This window comes from Ovis canadensis, chromosome 22, assembly GCF_042477335.2.
Source record: "Ovis canadensis isolate MfBH-ARS-UI-01 breed Bighorn chromosome 22, ARS-UI_OviCan_v2, whole genome shotgun sequence".
Lineage (NCBI taxonomy): Eukaryota > Metazoa > Chordata > Mammalia > Artiodactyla > Bovidae > Ovis > Ovis canadensis.
The window spans coordinates 33207927-33224830 of NC_091266.1; the positions used below are offsets into that span (position 1 = coordinate 33207927).

At 49.7% G+C, this 16904-nt stretch overlaps 1 protein-coding gene across 2 annotated transcripts in view; it reads right to left on the bottom strand.

The window, feature by feature from the left end:
• Positions 1-2711: 2711 nt before the first annotated feature.
• TLL2 (tolloid like 2) overlaps positions 2712-16904 on the bottom strand; it is a 142657-nt gene continuing 128464 nt past the window's right edge. The window contains exons 17-21 of one of the 2 annotated variants that reach the window (XM_069566886.1): positions 15417-15542; positions 13201-13328; positions 9641-9854; positions 6383-6633; positions 2712-4380 (exon numbers count right to left, since the gene is read on the bottom strand). In XM_069566886.1, coding sequence (XP_069422987.1) covers positions 4246-4380; positions 6383-6633; positions 9641-9854; positions 13201-13328; positions 15417-15542 — 854 coding nt within the window. In that variant the 3' untranslated portion in view covers positions 2712-4245. Of the gene's footprint in view, positions 4381-6382; positions 6634-9219; positions 9348-9640; positions 9855-13200; positions 13329-15416; positions 15543-16904 lie in introns of those variants that run through there. The other variant, XM_069566887.1, reaches the window with a different exon arrangement.

The window sequence follows — 16904 nt, forward strand, 5'->3', positions numbered from 1 at the left end:
GTAGGCATGAAATCATACCTGGACCAGAGATCTGGACCAAGGAACTGGCGTTGACGGCCCTGCCCCCTCTGGCTAAGCTGTCTGCAGATGGACAAAGCCAGCGAGGGCCTTTTAAACTCTGTCTTTGCTTTGCATCTACTGATCACCAACTCGTCCTCCAATGGACATGTTACTCCTTTCGAAGAATTGCTAAGAAAGTCAGTAAATGGGTGCTCTGGCCTAAGAGTCTGGGTCAGTCATGGTTTTCCAGTCATAGCATCAAAAGAGAAGTCTAATTTTTTCAGATGCCTAATCTTTAAGAAGAAATGAAATTGGTTGGGTGGCTGTAGGGATGCCAACAGAATGAAGAGAGGTCGGGGACCCCGGCTCTGGGTCGCTCCTGAGGCTTCAGTAGCAAGAACTCCTAGATGGTGCTCTCAAGACATCCTCCCAGGGAAAACCAGCCCTGAAGCAGCTCAGCCCTCTCGCCCCTTGAGCAAGACTCTAGTTTCAGGAGGAGAATCTGATGTGTCTTGAGACAGGCTGGGGTCTGGGACCTGGGACCTCTTGTTCCAGTGCTTGCTTGCACCTGGACAAATGTCTCCTTGAGCAACCAAACACAAAGAAACTATAAGGAACTAAAAATAACTGTGTGCACGGGCAGCTGGGGCAAATCATGAGCAACAAGATCCCAAAGGACCAAAAACTCAATTGCCACTTGTAAGAGAGCCCCCTCATAAGAACTGCGACCTTCAGTTTTAGAGGCCACATGCGGTCCTCAGGCTCAAAACCAGATGGAGAGGATTGCTGGGGGACAAAGGAAAGACGGCTACCAGGCCTAAGCTGTTATAGTAACAACCATCTCCTCACTGTTCATGTTGTTAGATTTCCAGCCTGTCTGTGTCCAAGAAGGGGGGCAACTTTGAAGCTCTCTTCAGCTTTGCTGGTGACTCTCTGGGTCCAATAGGAGCCCTGTTCTGGAGCCAGGTTCTGGGTATTCACCAGATCATAGAAGGCCAAAGAGAAGGCCCCCCCTTTTGTACATGCTTCCCAAGTTCCTGTGATATTGGAGAAAAAGATCACCAAGAGGACTGACCTTGTCATACAAACCCAGGACATGTCGATAAATCCACATTCTTTAATGAAACAATTCTTTCTAGACATGTGTTAGCTCCTTTCCACTTTCTTTTTGAAACTGACATTTCATGAAACGTACAATTACACACGATAAAAAATACAGTATATTTATAGATAATGCTCTAAACGGTTTTTCTTTTTTTTTTTTTAAAAGAAATCTTCTAGACATTTGAGATTATTTTTCAGAAGTTCAGTCTACAAAGGAAACTTGAAAACCATCTGCCAAAGCCTAGGGAACACTTGTTCACACGTTGAACAATGACAACACCACGAATTATCTGAGATTTATCAAATGGACCAGACTGACGGCAAACCCCAGGGTGACTTGCTAGTTAATAAGATTTTACAAATGATGTAACCAGGTTGAGCATTTCATGAATAACATAAAACTTAACTTTAGAGGAAAGCCGTCTTATGGTGAATCAATGCACAGCCTCCTTCTCTGGTTGGAGAAGTTCCACAGGCTGAAGTTAATTCCAGATCCTCACCCTGCCCTGGGATCCAGGTTCTAGCATTTGCTAGACCAGATGACACTAGAATTGGACCAGGCTGAAGACCTGGACCCCAAATGTTTCACCAGGTCATCATGAGAATTCTCTGAGCTGAAGTCAGCCTGCTTGGAGCTTTGCAACAGCCCCAAGGACAAAGCAGGCAGGGGTAACGTCCCGTGGGATGTGTATAGAAAGGTCACTGAGCATTTGGAAGAGCCAAGGCAGGGGCCTGGGTCTTTCTGCTGAGTGGACTTTCTCTCGTGAAGCCATCTGTTCAGTTCTTTGCAGAACCTGCGTTGTGTATACGTCCCGTGAGTCTGAGCTTCCAGGGGAGCTGTCTGGCCAGCCCCAGCTGAATCAGAGCTTGTCTTTTCTGAGAATACGTCACTCACAGAAGGCCTAGAGAAAGGTTTTCATAAGCGTCTCATTGTTTCCAGTTGGCCACAGGTTGATAATAGTTGAAGCTGTGTGTTTTTGAAAATCATACTAGAGAGAGAAAAACAAGTACCATTGTTTCACGAGAGCAGCAAAGACAGAGGCAGGGCTGACTCTGTTTCTGACTCCCTCTCACTTTTCCAGGGAATTCATCAACCGTATTCAGACTTCTAAAGGCTGAAACTACAGAATTTTCAAGTCCTCGGCAAGAGGCCCTTCACAGCCACCTTCTTAATCCTGATTTCAGTGTCAGCTTTGAAGATCAGGTGGGACAAAATAAAAGCCCCCAAACAAAACATCAGAGAAATGGAATCCACCCTATGAGGCGGGTAAGACCTGAACCACACAACAAGCTGTTCCATGTGCTGAATCAAAGAAATTCCAGGACAGGGGCTGTGAAAGATCACAATATAAGAATGTAGGTTGAACCTCCCTCCAGGGCCAAGAAAGGCCAAGAGAGGCTTGGTAAACGTAAACCCATAGAACACAAGGCTGGTCCAGGAGGGCCTATTAGTCAAGCCTGTGGGTCAGCGTTTATCACACGGCACTGATTAAGGCTCTGACAGTTAATCCTTTACATACATACATATATACAGACATATATTATTATTAATAATAATACTTTTATTTTTTTCTGTTTTAAGGAAAAAATATTCCCATGCATTTTTTTCTACCTTTCTTTGTATTCTTATTTTTTAATGTCTTTTTATTTTAACTCCCAGCAATCTTTTTAACTAGACATAGTCCTCCGGGGCCATATTCTGATTTTCAAAAATATCACCTTTAAATGTTTTGCAAATATTTTGTTTCAAATGATGTTGATTCATCCCCAAGGAATTCTGGTGCTTGGGAGCAATTTCAACTCTCACCAAAAACCTTCTTGTGTGCGATCCTGTGTTCAATACCAACCACACAGGACTTACGGCTATGTAAACATTATTTTAAAATTATTCCAACATAAATACTCTTTTTTAAAGCTAACATACCACAGCTTTTAGCTCATAATGCCCATAGATGCCTTAATGAAATGCCATTCAAAACTACCTCACTGTTTAAAGTACACCTGGAGATTCTAAAATTATGTAAACAACATCCTCTCCACTTCTCCAAAGCGAATGCCAAATGTGATGAATTCTAATTGAAAGTTGGTGACTGAAAGCTAGTTAGTCTGAGTAAGTCACCAATGGCACTCTTTAACCCAACCAGTTTCAGGAAGTTAGTCACAGGTAGACTTGTTCCACAAAGCGTTGATTCTTACATAACTTATAATTAACCAGTTTTCAATGATGTTCATGAGGGACCTGAATGGTCCCCTATAAGATGTCTTTGCACGTTTTGCAAATACAGTTTGAATTGGTTGTCAAGAGTGAAAGTCAACCACAGCAAGGGCCTCCAAAGCTGGAGAAAGAGATTATTGGCCCATGAAATCCCAAGGCCACGTGGAGTCTTCTCCAAGTCAGCGAGGGCAGGAGGACAAGTCAGGATGTCTTCTTTTCGGAAGACTAGGGACTCTCACCAGCAACTGTTCTGCTGAAGTCACAGCGGATGCCTTGGACCCTTAACGCAATTAGGGATGGGGAAAACCCAGCATGGGCAAGGAGAGCTGAAGACACAGAGGACAAGTTGGGGGTCTCCTTGCTATGTGACAGTGATCCTCAGACACCAGCTTCCTCTGTATGATGCTTACTGCGATGCCTGTTTTAGTCCCAATGCCCATATTCTTGGGCTTCTTGGGTGACGTGTGCCTGGCAGAGAGTTAATGTCTCCAGCCAAAGCTGTGAGGAACACGTGAGCCATGGCCAGTCTTTTATCCTCATTGCCTAGCCCTGATAGAAGATGCCCCGAGTCTCCAAGACACGGTCAGCCTGCCTTACACCTACGGAAGCACATCCAGAAACAGAGCCACCTAAGGGTAGGCTTCTGCCTCATAGGAGCAAAGGGCAAGGAGACAAACAGGCAAAGCTTAAATAGCCAGTGACATCAAATCTTAATCTTTAAAACTGCATGATTGGTAACACCAAGGCCGGAATCAAAGAAATACCTTCTCCCCTCCTTGTTCTGGGCAAATTTATCAGATACACACACTTCCAAGGCTAGATTTTGAGTTTTTGTTTGAGAATAATACTGTACACTGCTTTAGGGCAGATTCACAAGGTGCTATTGTTATAAAAACATTCTCAGTTCCTGTTTTTCAAGAACAACATTATTTCTTCATGTGTAGGGCATCCTGGAACTTGGTACTGGTATACCGGGCATGAAAGCCTTTCTTGTTAATGGTGTCATCAGTGTGGAATCGAATCATCAGAGAATCCCCTGCAGAGTAGATTTCTTCCAATGGCTGAGGTGGGGAGAAAGGAAAACCAGGGGGACTTTAAGCCAGTTGGCTGTGGTTGGAGTATTAAAATAAGGAGGATGAGACAAAGACACAGGAGAGACGCTGAAGGGCATCAAAACAAGCTGTGTTTTCAAAGAAAAGCTTTTCAAATTCTGCTCCCAAGGGCACCCCCACCCCCTGCCCCAGCTCTCCTTTTCTAAAGACAATTCTAAGTGCAGAGCTCTTATAGAATCTATTAATATTAAGTGCATCAGTTGATTAAGTGCACCTAAGCACTTAATTCCAGGGCTTCCGTGGTGGCTCAGATGGTAAGGAATCTCCTGCAATGCAGGAGACCTGGGTTTGATCCCTCCAAGATCCCCTGGAGAAGGGAATGGCAACCCACTACTGTATTCTTGCCTGGAGAATCCCATCGACAGAGGAGCCTGGTGGGCTACAGCCCGTGGGTAGCAAAGAGCTGGACATGACTGAGTGACTAACACACACGCAGACTGAAGCATTTTCAGATTTCATCTCATGTAAAGTTACAGCCGCTTTATAAGGCAGGCACTGTCTCCATTCTATGCTTGAAAATCTAGTTGAAAATCTAGTTCACAGCTCAATAGTCCCCAACCTCAGGTCTTCTGACTATAAAGTGTATATCATGAATCACCCAGCACTAGGGCTACCGCTGTGATGTTCTCCCAGGAGATCTAAGACAAAGACCATCGTTGAGGCCTCTGCCTTGTCCAAGGACAAAACGTGGGATGGAGTTGCTACGTTTGACAGAAAGGTTTCACCAGGTGGTAGGTGAAAGGGAGCCAGGATCCCAGGCTGCCATCTGCCAGATTCTAATGGAATCAAACTGGACTTCCTGTATATTTCACTGCTCAGGACCCTTCAAAGTTCTCCTCCTCGTGTGGACTCCACAGTTTGAAAGCCTTTACCTCTCAAAGGCACTGCATCAGCTAAGCCACACTGTGTCGTCCTTTCTTTTTTGGAGGGTGAGAGAAGATGAAGGGAAATTATTCAAAGATCCATACAAAGACCAGTTTGAGGTTCTGTTTACCACATGCACTAATGACTCCAAAATGATTTACTGTAAGTTCGGCCAGTTGCAAAGTGGCTTGCGTGATCAGCTCTGCAGGTGAAGGAGAAGACAGAGCTGGGAGCCCCATGTGGGCAGCGTGACGCAGATGGAGGAGGACCAGGACCCTGAACTGGTCTATGCCCTCACTGAGAGCGAGCTCAGTGTCAGCCCTATGGCAGGTGCTGGGGAAACAGTGATGAAAACAGGCCTGCCCTGTCCTGAGGAGGTGGCCCAGGAAGAAGATGATAATGAAAACAATCATAATGACCTTGAACATAACTAATGTTTATAGTTAAAAGTGATTTGTAATTTGTATAAGCATTTGGTTTCTACTGGGAGAGAGAACTGGGAATACATGGAATACACGAGAGGATAATTAAAATATATATATATTTTAAAAAAGAGGCCTGAAGGCTAAATAAAAATGGGGGTGTGGGGGGACAAACCCTCTGCAAAAGTGAAAGTTGCGTCGGACTCTTTGTGACCCCATGGACTATACAATCCACGAAAGTCTCCAGGCCAGAATACTGGAGTGGGTAGCTGAGCCACCAGAATACTGGAATGGGTAACCTATCTCTTCTCCAGGGGATCCTTCCCACCCAGGAATCAAACCGAGGTCTCCTGCATGACACGCAGATTCTTTACCAGCTGAGCCACCAGGGAAGCCCAGTCTGCAAAAAGCAGCCCTAAAAGGAAGACTCTCTTCCCCAGCTGGCCTCTGCATCAGGCTTTCCTGACCTGGTCCCCATTACCTCCCAACCTCCTCTCCAGCTACCCTCCGGGTTTCCCTCTTTGCTCCAGCAGGACGGGCCTCCTGGCTGGTGCCCTAAGCAGCCGACCGCCAGGGCTGTGACCCGCGTGTGTCTGACCGCTCAGTTCATGCTCTGGGTCCCCGCGGTGACCGCCCACCACCATCCCTGCATCCCCAGGACTCACCCCGGAGCCGCAGAAGCGGCCGAGCCTGGGCGCCGTGCTGTCGTAGCCGTCGAACGCCTCCATGTAGTCGTAGCCGCAGTCAGCTTCCTCCTCGACCTCAAACGTGCGGAAGATCAGCTCCACGCCGTAGCCGTCCTCCGCCACGATCACCCAGTCGCAGCGGGCCTGGCTCGGGTAGTTGTTGTCCCCAAACTGGGCATGGGAATAGAGCTCTTTGCTCTGCACTTCGGCCTTCAGCCTGCCCCCACACTCTGGAGCAGAGAGAGAAGCGCGATGCCCCCTCGGCACAGAGAGAACACGCTCCGCGCCGCGCACCGCTCCCCCAGCAACCCCGTCTCTCTTCACACCCTCTGCACAGGCCCATTTTCTCTACAAAGCCTAGTGTTTGCTCTGTCCGAAAGGCCAGGCAAGTTTCATCGCCCCGTTTCGTTAGTCAGTCCGACTCTGCAACCCATGGACTGTAGCCTGTCAGGTTCCTCTGTCCATGGAATTTTCCAGGCAAGAATACTGGAGTGGGTTGCCATTTCCTCCTCCAAAAAACCCCATTTTACAGAGAACTAAAAGAGATCCAGGAGTTTCCAGGGTTCGCTGGGGAATCCAAATTAGCCCTTACATACACACCCAGGACCGATGTTCCCAGATTGGGCTACAGGGAGCCTCGGGGAACACCAGAGATGCCATGATAAAAGCCTTTCCTTCTCTCCAGTTATGGATATATGGGGCCAAGGGATGGTTTGCCCTACTGGTTGCCAGGATGTGGTTGGATCTTTACCACGTTGTTGTCTGGAAGCATCTGAAAAGGGCTCACTCCTGCCGACAGACTCACCGTAATCTGTTATTTTTGCCAGTAGAGGGCGCCAAAAGCGCATCAAAAGTGCTGCTGCTGCTGCTAAATCACTTCAGTCGTGTCCGACTCTGTGAGACCCCATAGATGGCAACCCACCAGGCTCCGCTGTCCCTGGGATTCTCCAGGCAAGAACACTGGAGTGGGTTCAAAACTGCTGATGAGGGCTCAAACCTGAAACCTCAGAATAGATCTGGATTGCACCTGCATCTGGGCTTCCCTGATAGTTTCGCTGGTGAACTATCTGCCCCCAAAGCAGGAGACCCCGGTTCAATTCCTGGGTCAATTCCTGGAAGATCTCCATCCCCTGGAGAAGGGGTAGTCTACCCACTCCAGTACTGCTGGGCTTCCCTGATGGTCCAGACGGTGGAGGAGGGCAACCTTCTCTAGAGTTCCTGCCTGGAGAATCACCATGGACAGAGGAACCTGATGCGCTACAGCCCATAGGGTCCCGAAGAGTTGGATGCGGCCAAGCAGCAGCAGCAGCACCTGCATTTGAGAGCCTGACCACAGGCTAGCTTTCAAACCCCTCTGTGGGTGTTACAGGTGAGCTATGCCTCAAACTTTGGACTTGTATTCTGTAGCTTTAGCCGTTTTTTTTTACTAGGATGGTAACTCGGGTTGGCCTGAGCCCATCCTACATAAACCATGATAAAAATATGTACCTGAGAGTGATGGGCCATTAGAGAGCAACGGAATTTTGCAGGTAAATTCCCCCACTGCAGCTCTCAGTGTGCTCCATGCCTCCTCCCCATGGCGTGGCTTCCACACTGTGCGGTAACGTTCACCTTGCCCCGAGGTCCCCTGCCCCCCTTCCCCGCCCCCCTGTTGTCCCTCACCCAGCTGGAGCTCCACATCCAGCCTGGCCCCAGTCCTGTCCGACTGCCAACTCTCAGCCCCAAGTGTGCTCTGGCTTAGATTTTCTTCCAGGTCTGAGCTGTCTTTGGAAAATTTCAAATTCTTGAGATGTGGCTGGCAATGAAATGAGGGCTGAGCCAGGTAGGATGCCTCCCACCCATCCTGCCAGATCTCCTCTCCTCTTCCCACCTGCCCTGGCCCCTGGCGGCAGACCTCTGGGTCTACATGGACGAGCCCCTTGGCTCCCTGATCCGGCCACAGGCAGCACTAGCAGATCAGGGAAGAAGAGGTCAGGGCACTGCCTGCTTTTGTCTCTAAGCTTCAGGAACGGATCCCCTGCCTCTGTCATTGAGACCGATGGGAGTGACAGCCTTGCATCTCAGCCATGGTTGCTGCACAGCCCCTGTGGAGTCCCCACATCCTGTCCACCCCTCTGTAAACAGTCCCTCAGTAGCTTCTCAAATAATGACTCCACCTGAGTGTGCCCGTTTCCTGCAGGACCCTGACCCACCCTGAGCACCCACACTCAGTCTGCAGGGACAAGAGGGTGAAGTCACTAGTCAGTGGCTTTTGAACGTCACCAGGGAAGTGGTGATGCAGCCATGAACAGTGGGGAGTTCGCGGCCAGGGTCAGCCAGGCTTCGAAGATGCTGGCTGTCGCTTTGTCTCATCTGATTCATATTTTCTGGCTCGAGGAGAAAACTAGGAGGAGGGGGCTGTTAAAGGGATCAGAAAACCTCACAGAGATCATGATCATGATCGCAGGCTCTGAGTGAGCCTCACTGCCGCTGCTTTGTCAGAGGGCAAGGATCAGAAAGTCAAGGTTGCTTCATGGATTCTAGTCCCAGGCGGTATGAGGGCAGGAGAAGGGGGTGACAGAGGATGAGATGGTTGGATGGCATCACCAACTCCATGGACGTGAGTTTGAGCAAGCTCCCAGAGATGGTGGACAGGGAAGCCTATCGTGCTGCAAAGAGGAGTCGCCAAGAGTCGGACGCAACTTAGCGACTGAACAACAAGTCCCAGGCTGTATCCTTTAAGTGGCTAAAGAGCAGAGCCAATGTTCTTACTGACTTTCTTCTGTTTAGCATGGTAAATAATGTAAGTTATCAGCATAAACATTTTCCTCCAAAGGGCTGATTAAGGCTGTTTATTTCAAGTGAGAAAAATAATGGGAAACAGAAACACTTCTCGTTTTTTTGGAACTGCTTCTTGGAGGGGTACAGAGGACTTCTTTCCACCATTCAGCACCCAGACACAGGGCTTCACAAAACAGCAAAATTACAAATAAAAGTTTAAAAGGAGGGCAGGAGGAAGAAAGGAAGAGATGTAAGAAGTTTGGCACCAAAAATGTTGCTCACTTAATAGGTTGTCGAAACAGTAAAACAACCCTCCCCCATGGCTGTTCATGTTTCATTTTAAAAGGGACACATCATTGCACAAATCCCGTCCCCACAATAATCAGAATTAAAGGTGGTCCTTTCCCTGCCTTCATCACTCATCTATCTCGGGTCCACATGGGGATTAGCTGAAGGCCAGGGCCCCAGCCCACGCACCTGTGCTGTGCACAGCCTGGAATCCTCTCCTCTGCACCGAGGCGTCCGAATAAAACCGGAGGAACAGGCTGCTGCCCGAGGCCACCACGGGGTCCGGCTTCTTGCTGCCGCAGAAACGGCCGAGGACAGGGGCCTGGCTGTCAGGCCCGTCGTACAGTTCCAGGTGGTCATAGGCACATTCCTGGTGCTGCTCGATCTCGAATTCATTAAACGTCTGGGGGTGAAAGAACAGCGAGTGAGGCCAGGTCCTTTCAGCCGGGGTGGGTGCAGGCCCCCTCTCTGGGGACACAAGGACACGCGTCTGCCCAGCCAGCTGTGCGGGGGGCGTGGCGCCCATCGTGATGATGGCCACGCTTGTGGTGAGGGCCACCACCTGGCCTCTTTTGGTCTCCAGAGCAACCCTGTGAGCTACTGCCACCATGACCCCTGGGCGGATAAGACAGCCGGGGTCAGAGACTGTCGGCGCGTGTAGGTGTCTGTGCTCCTGTCGGGTCTCACGGCGTCTCCCTCGCTTCACATGAGACCAAGGTGCTTCCTCTGAGCCAGGCACTGTTCTCAGTGTGAGCAGTAGTCCTCACGCCCTTGTGAGGTGTCTGCCGTGATAACCACCACTTTACAGATGAGGAAACTGAGGCACAGAGCTGTCGCATAACTTGCCCAGGGGTCACCCACTGGTAGAGCTGGGCCAGGACCAGGAGGTCAGGAGCCCCTGCCCTCAACTTCTGCACTGCACCGTGCAGCCCCCTGAGCGCAGATGACGTGAACGGCGCTTTATGAAGGGCACGCTGCTCCACGTGCTCATGACTAGAGAGGCTGGCCTGAGCTGAGTGTTTTCTTGTCATGCAGACCCCTGCATTTTGTTACTTAATTCTGATGATGCTGTCAGGGAAGGGCTATGATTATCCCCAGTGTGCAGAGGGAAAAATGAGGCTTAGGGAAGTTAAGGGATCTGCCCACGCTCACACAGCTAGAGGATAGGGCTGAACTTGATTCCCAGGCAGCCTGACTCCAGACCACACTCGAACCATAACTAGCCTGTACTGCCTCTCTTCTTCTTGTCCCCCCCAGTCTGTCCCCCAAAGCAGGCCAGGGCAACCTCATAACTTCAGGCTGTACGCCCGGCTCTGCAGCTCCACACATAGGACTTCTCAGGCTCTGGGCAGAGGACTGGCTGATGGCCTGCCCATGGCTATCAGGGGCATGGGACAAGGTGAGAGGGGATACTTTAAATGAAGACCTGGACCAAATGACAGAGAGGGAGAGAGAACCTTACCAGGAGGGGTTGGGGAGGGGTTGGGAAGGGGTCTCAGTTCACATGAAGGGAGCTGGGGCAACAGGTCAGGGACGGAGGTAGACAGGGAGAAATAGAGGGCCACTGGCTTTTGTAAGGATGTTAAACACACTTGAAATGGGAAAGATTCTTCACACTTACAGACAGGGAGGTGGGGCCAGAGAGTGGGCATAGGGATGTGGGCAGGAGAAGGAAAGGGAGGCCGGTGGTAACAGGGCAGGCAGGGCAATGGGAGGTGCATGGCGGGCCACCGAGCTCCCCGAAGTTCATGGGATGCCCTGTGGCTGTCCCCATGCAGTCAGACACTAGCTTCCTGGTAAGCATTCAGCTCACACTCTGTGGCGGCAAAACGGTAGAGCGTGATCAATACCCACTATCCACTTCCCAAGGAAATATTTAAGAACTAGCACATATGTACGAGCCTCAGATAAACTGGAGGTCTGGGCTCACTCTGGCCACTGTGGTCGGTTGTTTTAGTTCTTCAGCACTGCACAGAACAGGAAAAGACTTTGCGGGCAGTTACTGAAATCTTGTGACCCTTCCACCGAAGCACAGGTTCCAAGAGGGCATATTGCGCGTTCCCAACCCCGGGGGCCGCCATTCCCCCGCCGCTTCAGAGATTCCTGTTGCCATGACGAACATCCTCCAGCAGATGGCAGCCTTTCTCCAACGCCCTCGCTTTAATTCGCCCTCGCCCAGATTCAAGGCTTCTGACTGACCCAGGAGAGCAAATGAAAGTGCTTGCTACAGAGACAGCCACGCATAGGAGGTGCCCACATGAGCACCCTTGGTCAGGGAGCCTGCCTTTACCCCCGGTGCCCCAGGCCTGGCACAGGGAGACACCAGGACCTGCCGCCCAACTTGGGAGCACATTCACCCACCTGTCCTCCTCATTGCTCTTGCCAATAAACACCCACGTAAGTAACCACGTGATTGTCTATCATCACCTTCTCCTATGTTCTCTCTCCTTCTCCCTGGAGATACGGTCCATAATTCAAGGGGACACTCATATATATTAATCCAAGCGGTCCATAATTCAAGGGGACATCCACATATGTTTCAAGGGGACATCCATATATATTTGAAGAGTTTAGCATAATTCAAGGGGACATCCATGTATATTCTGAAGAGTTTAGCAATCTCCAGAGTTAGAATGACCCATTTAAAAACTGTTTGTCTGCCGGAATACAGTTTCTCCAGAAAGCAAGAGGGTCTGTCTTACACTCCAGGATCTGGGAGTCCCTGGTGGCTGAGAAGCAAGACTTGTAGGAAAAACTCATTTCTCTTTTGCAATAATGGAGCATAGTATACAGACTACCACAATCATATGCACGGATAGGACTAGTGTATTAGTCGCTCAGCTGTGTCTGATTCTTGCCAACCCCATGGACTGTAGCCTACCAGGCTGCTCTATTCATGGAATTCTCGAGGCGAGAATACTGGAGTGGGTTGCCATTCTCTTCTCCAAGGGATCTTCCCAACCCAAGGATCAAACCCAGTCTCCTGCCTTGCAGGCAGACTCTTTACCATCTGAGCCACCAGGGAAGCTCAAAGAAAGGCTTGGAAGATATATATGTTTAATGCAAGAGAGAATTAGCATACATAACTTAATCTCCAATTGTTAATTAGCTAACAACAGTGAGGTGCTAAGTGCTTAGTTGCTCAGCCATGTCCAACTCTTAGTTAATGTAAAATGTAAGTTGTAGAGGAATATGAATAATAGAGTACTTTTGAGAAATGTGAGCAAGAAAAGGATATTTTTTTTTCCTGTGCATACAAACAGAAATTTCTGGAAGAATTCACCAAAAAATGTTCAGAAAAGTAATTTCTAGAGTGAGCATTGGGGTCTGGGAATTTGGTTTTCACTTTCCAACCCTCGGACTGACTATATTTTTTTTATATCTTGAGAATGTATCATTTGGTAAAATGTTATAACTGCAAACAATGGAATCACAAGCAACACTTCAAGTCTGTGTAAAGGGTGCCAGTTCAGAGTGACACCACCATGAACAGGTGCTATTTACACAGTGTTGCTCACCCAGCACCCTGTGCTGATGGCTTCAGGTACATCCTCTTTTTGAATCTGCACAAAGGCTACTTGAGGTAGGTTTTACTAGCAGCCCCATTTTCCAGAACACAAAACTGAGTCCTGGAAATGTTGATTAACATCACCAGGTTTCGGAGCTGGGAAGAGGCAGAGCAGAGACCCAGACCCATGTCAGTCTGATACTGAAATCTGTGTTGTTCATAGACTTTGAAAATAACTCACGAGTTTCACCCTGTGGCCCGCGGTTGAAGAGATGTTCCAGGTGCACTCCCTCCGGCTCGGGTATTTGTCAGGCCAGTTGGGGCTCACCAGGGACCCCTCTGCGCTGCTGATCTTGTGTACACAGCCGGCTGGGGACAGGCAGAGAGAGACAGAGTGAGAGAGAGAGGTAGCTCACTGGTGGGCAGCAGAAGGGGTGTTCTGGAAGAGTCGCCTCCCTGAGCTCTTGTCACATGGTCATTGAATGTGGGGGCAGAGGCTGGCCTGAATCAAGGGTTCCCCAGCTCAGAAATCTGCTGATGGGTTTTTCTTTGCTGCCTTCCTGGAGTCAGGTCATCTTTCCAACTATTGCTCTTTGCTTTGCAGTTGTCCTTGGAAATATGGTAGAGTTGGTTAAGACCACAGGCCCTGGGGTCAGATGGGCCTCATCTCAAGTGCTGGTTCCACTGCATACACGCTGGGGGACTTTGGGAGCTTCTGTAAGCCTTGGTGTCCTTGTTTGTAAAAGGAGTGCCAATCTTTGGAGGGGGGTGAGTGCATGGATTAAATGAGATAATGCATGTGAAAGGCGCAGCGAGTGCTAACAAAGGTCTCCATCACCATGCCTTCTTTTAGTTTCCAAAGTAGTTTCAATTGGAGGCTACAGATGTTGCCCTGGTTACCGTGCTATTTGCAAAGAGTGGTGCCACAACTTGCTCAGTAAGTAGCATTTTGGCCAATAGCTAGAATTTGTCTCCCTCTGAGTTGAGCGCTGCGGTAAGCACTTTGATTGCATCCTCTCATTTAATCCTTTCCACCTTCTAATTGAAAAGATAAGCTGAGAGAAGGCAAGCAACCTGTTGGTCAGGGGTGGAGCCAGGACTGCCTTTGCTATTGCTGATTAGGAAGGAGAGGACCCCGAGGAAGTACCGCTGCTGCTCCTAGGCTGCAGGTTGTGGGGAGGTGTGTTTCTGGGGGTGGTGCTTCAGGCTGAGGCAGCTGGAGGGGGCAGTTGAGGGCAGGTCAGGGTTGGGGGCAGCTATGTGGGGCTTCCACCTCCTCGCTGCCTCTGCTCTGGCATGAAGAGAACAGGTGCCAACAGGGCAACAGTTCAGACATGGGGTGTCTGCTCCTGGACACCCACCCCCCAATGGGGACCCATCCCGTTCACCAGATGGAACCTTAGCTGACTTTATAATCCTCCTGGCCTCCCCTGCACCACAGGGGCTAGACGAAGGTTGTTGTTTTTTTTGTTTTGTTTTGTTTTTAGTTTTTTTAAGTTTCAGAATGACAGTTCCTTCCAAGTTCTTCCAGCCCACCTTTCCACCCAACCTGTGACTGGCTGTGTCCAGGTCAGAACGCTGGCCTTGAGGGTGGGCTTCGGAAGATGTCTGAGCTCATTCTTTAATTCTTTATTTAGCTCATTTTCCAGGGAGGCCCTGGCCAGCCCGAATCCCCTAAGTCTGAAGTGCTTGTCCCAGATGGGGCGTGAAGTCTTCACCTCTTCCCTTCCCTTCTGTGTGTGCAGGGCTTTGTGGTGGGGCCAAGGTCAGCAGGCTTGTGTGTTTATCTAGATGCTCAAACACCCTTTGCAGGGTGGAGTAGGAACACAGGGAAGGCCTTTCACAGAGCGGCTGGACATCGAAAGTCATCTGGCTCTGAAGGACTCTCAGGAGCAAATGGAGTAGGGAACAAAGTCTTCCCCAATCTATTTCACTAGACTCATGCATGGTAGATAAGATTACAACAGAGATAGCTGATATCTATTGACATTTCAAGTGCTTGCTATGTGTCAGCCTATATGAAATACTTGCTAAGCATGCTCTCATTTAACCCTCACAAAAACTTTAAGAAGGAGGTATGTTTAGTCTTTTTTAAACAGAAGAGGAAACTGAGGCTCAGAGAGGTTAAGTCATTCACCCAAGGTCACACAGCTAGTAGGTGGCGGAGCCAAGATTTAAACTCTGGGGGTCTGATTCTGGAACCTGGGGTTTAACTTCTTTGCAATAATAAGTGTAGAAGAGCACTTGAGGGCCCCTACAAGCCCCCTGAAGGAGTGACGACCCGGGGGGAAATCACTCATGAGCAGGAGGCTGGGAGAAGGGAAGGCAGGCAGAAGCTGAGCCTCATTTCCGGGCTTGGCCAACCGGGGAAGAAGCGCCCCTGGCTCTTGAGCATGGGTATACTCGGGCAGCCAAGGTGACCCCCTACCCTTGAGCCCGGCCACGGTCCAGCCTCACCCTCTTTGCAGTCCTGCCCGTTCTCATGGAGCCGGTAGCCGTTTCTGCATCTGCACAGGTAGCTCCCAAAGGTGTTGACACACTCGTGCTGGCAGCCGCCGTTGTCCTTGGCACACTCGTCCTTGTCTGTGGAGATCAACAGACTATGCTAAGGGGAACCACCAACATGGGAGGGCTCCTCACAGCCCAGGACCCCGCTCAAAAGGAGCCTCTGCCAGGGGGCCTCGCGATCATCGCCAATGCTGATTCTTCCTCTCCAAGGTGGGGGGGGGGGGGGCAGCATTCCTTGGGCATGACCTGGCCTGTGTATTCTGAATTCCCCATGCTCCTAAAGCGCTTTATGTACACATGCGTCTCCACCCCTGCTCCCCACCAAACCAAGGAGCTCCCTATAGGACAGGCTAATATTAGTAATAATATCAACAATAAAAAAAGCAGCTACCGCGAATTGTTTACTAGGTGGTGGACACTAATCACTCTATACTGTACTCTCTGGGCTTCTGAGGTGGCGCTAGTGGTAAAGAATCTGCATCCAGTGCAGGAGACATGAGATGTGGGTTCGATCCCTGGGTAGGAAAGATCCCCCAGAGAAGGGCGTGGCAACCCACTCCAGTATTCTTGCCTGGAGAATCCCTTGGACAGAGGAGCCTGGTGGACTACAGTCCATAGGATTGCAAACAGCTGGACACAACTAAAGCAACTTAGCACATACTCTCTATATTACCTAACTTAATTATCAGACAACCTTAGGAGGGAGGTGCCTGTGTCCCCATTTTACAGGTAGGGAAACTGAGGTTGAGACCGCTAACGTGCCCAGGGTTACTCAGTAAGCAAGCAGCTGGTGTAACCTGGAGGCCTGGGCTCTTACTCCACGACTCCATGCCTCCTCTTGCCTGCAGAGCAGATAAGCATGTGAGCCGTGAACCAGACAGCCCAGTGCCAGCCCTGCTCCTCTGCTTCCAGCTATTGTGACCTTGGGGAGTCCTTGACCTCTGTGCCTCAGTTACCTCACCTGTAAAATGGAGTCAGTCATGATGTCCTTACGTCATAGGGTTGTTAAGAGGAGAAAATGAATTAGTATAAGAAAAAAACACTTAGAACAGTGTCCAGCCCCCATGTCACTGTTAGTTTTTATTTGTTATCATGGATGGACTCAAGCGTTAGCTGCTGTCGTCACTGTGGTTCCTGTGCCTCAAGCCAGCAGTGTGCAGCCCTTGCCTAAGCCGGCTTCCTCCCCTACTAACCGAGGGTCAGCCTCCACTCCCAGCCCCCCACCCCCCCCCCCCACAAGGATAACCTCAGGGCTCAGGTGTCTCCCTTCGCCCTGTACCCTCTGCCTACTGCCCGTAATGGGTCACCAAACACTCAGTTTTAAACTCTGATTCCATGAGGACAACTAAGAATCCTTCAGGACCCTTAACAAATAAAGAACTGAAGACCAGCCAGCACTTCACTACTGGAACCAGGGGCCACAAAGAGACAAGCCAG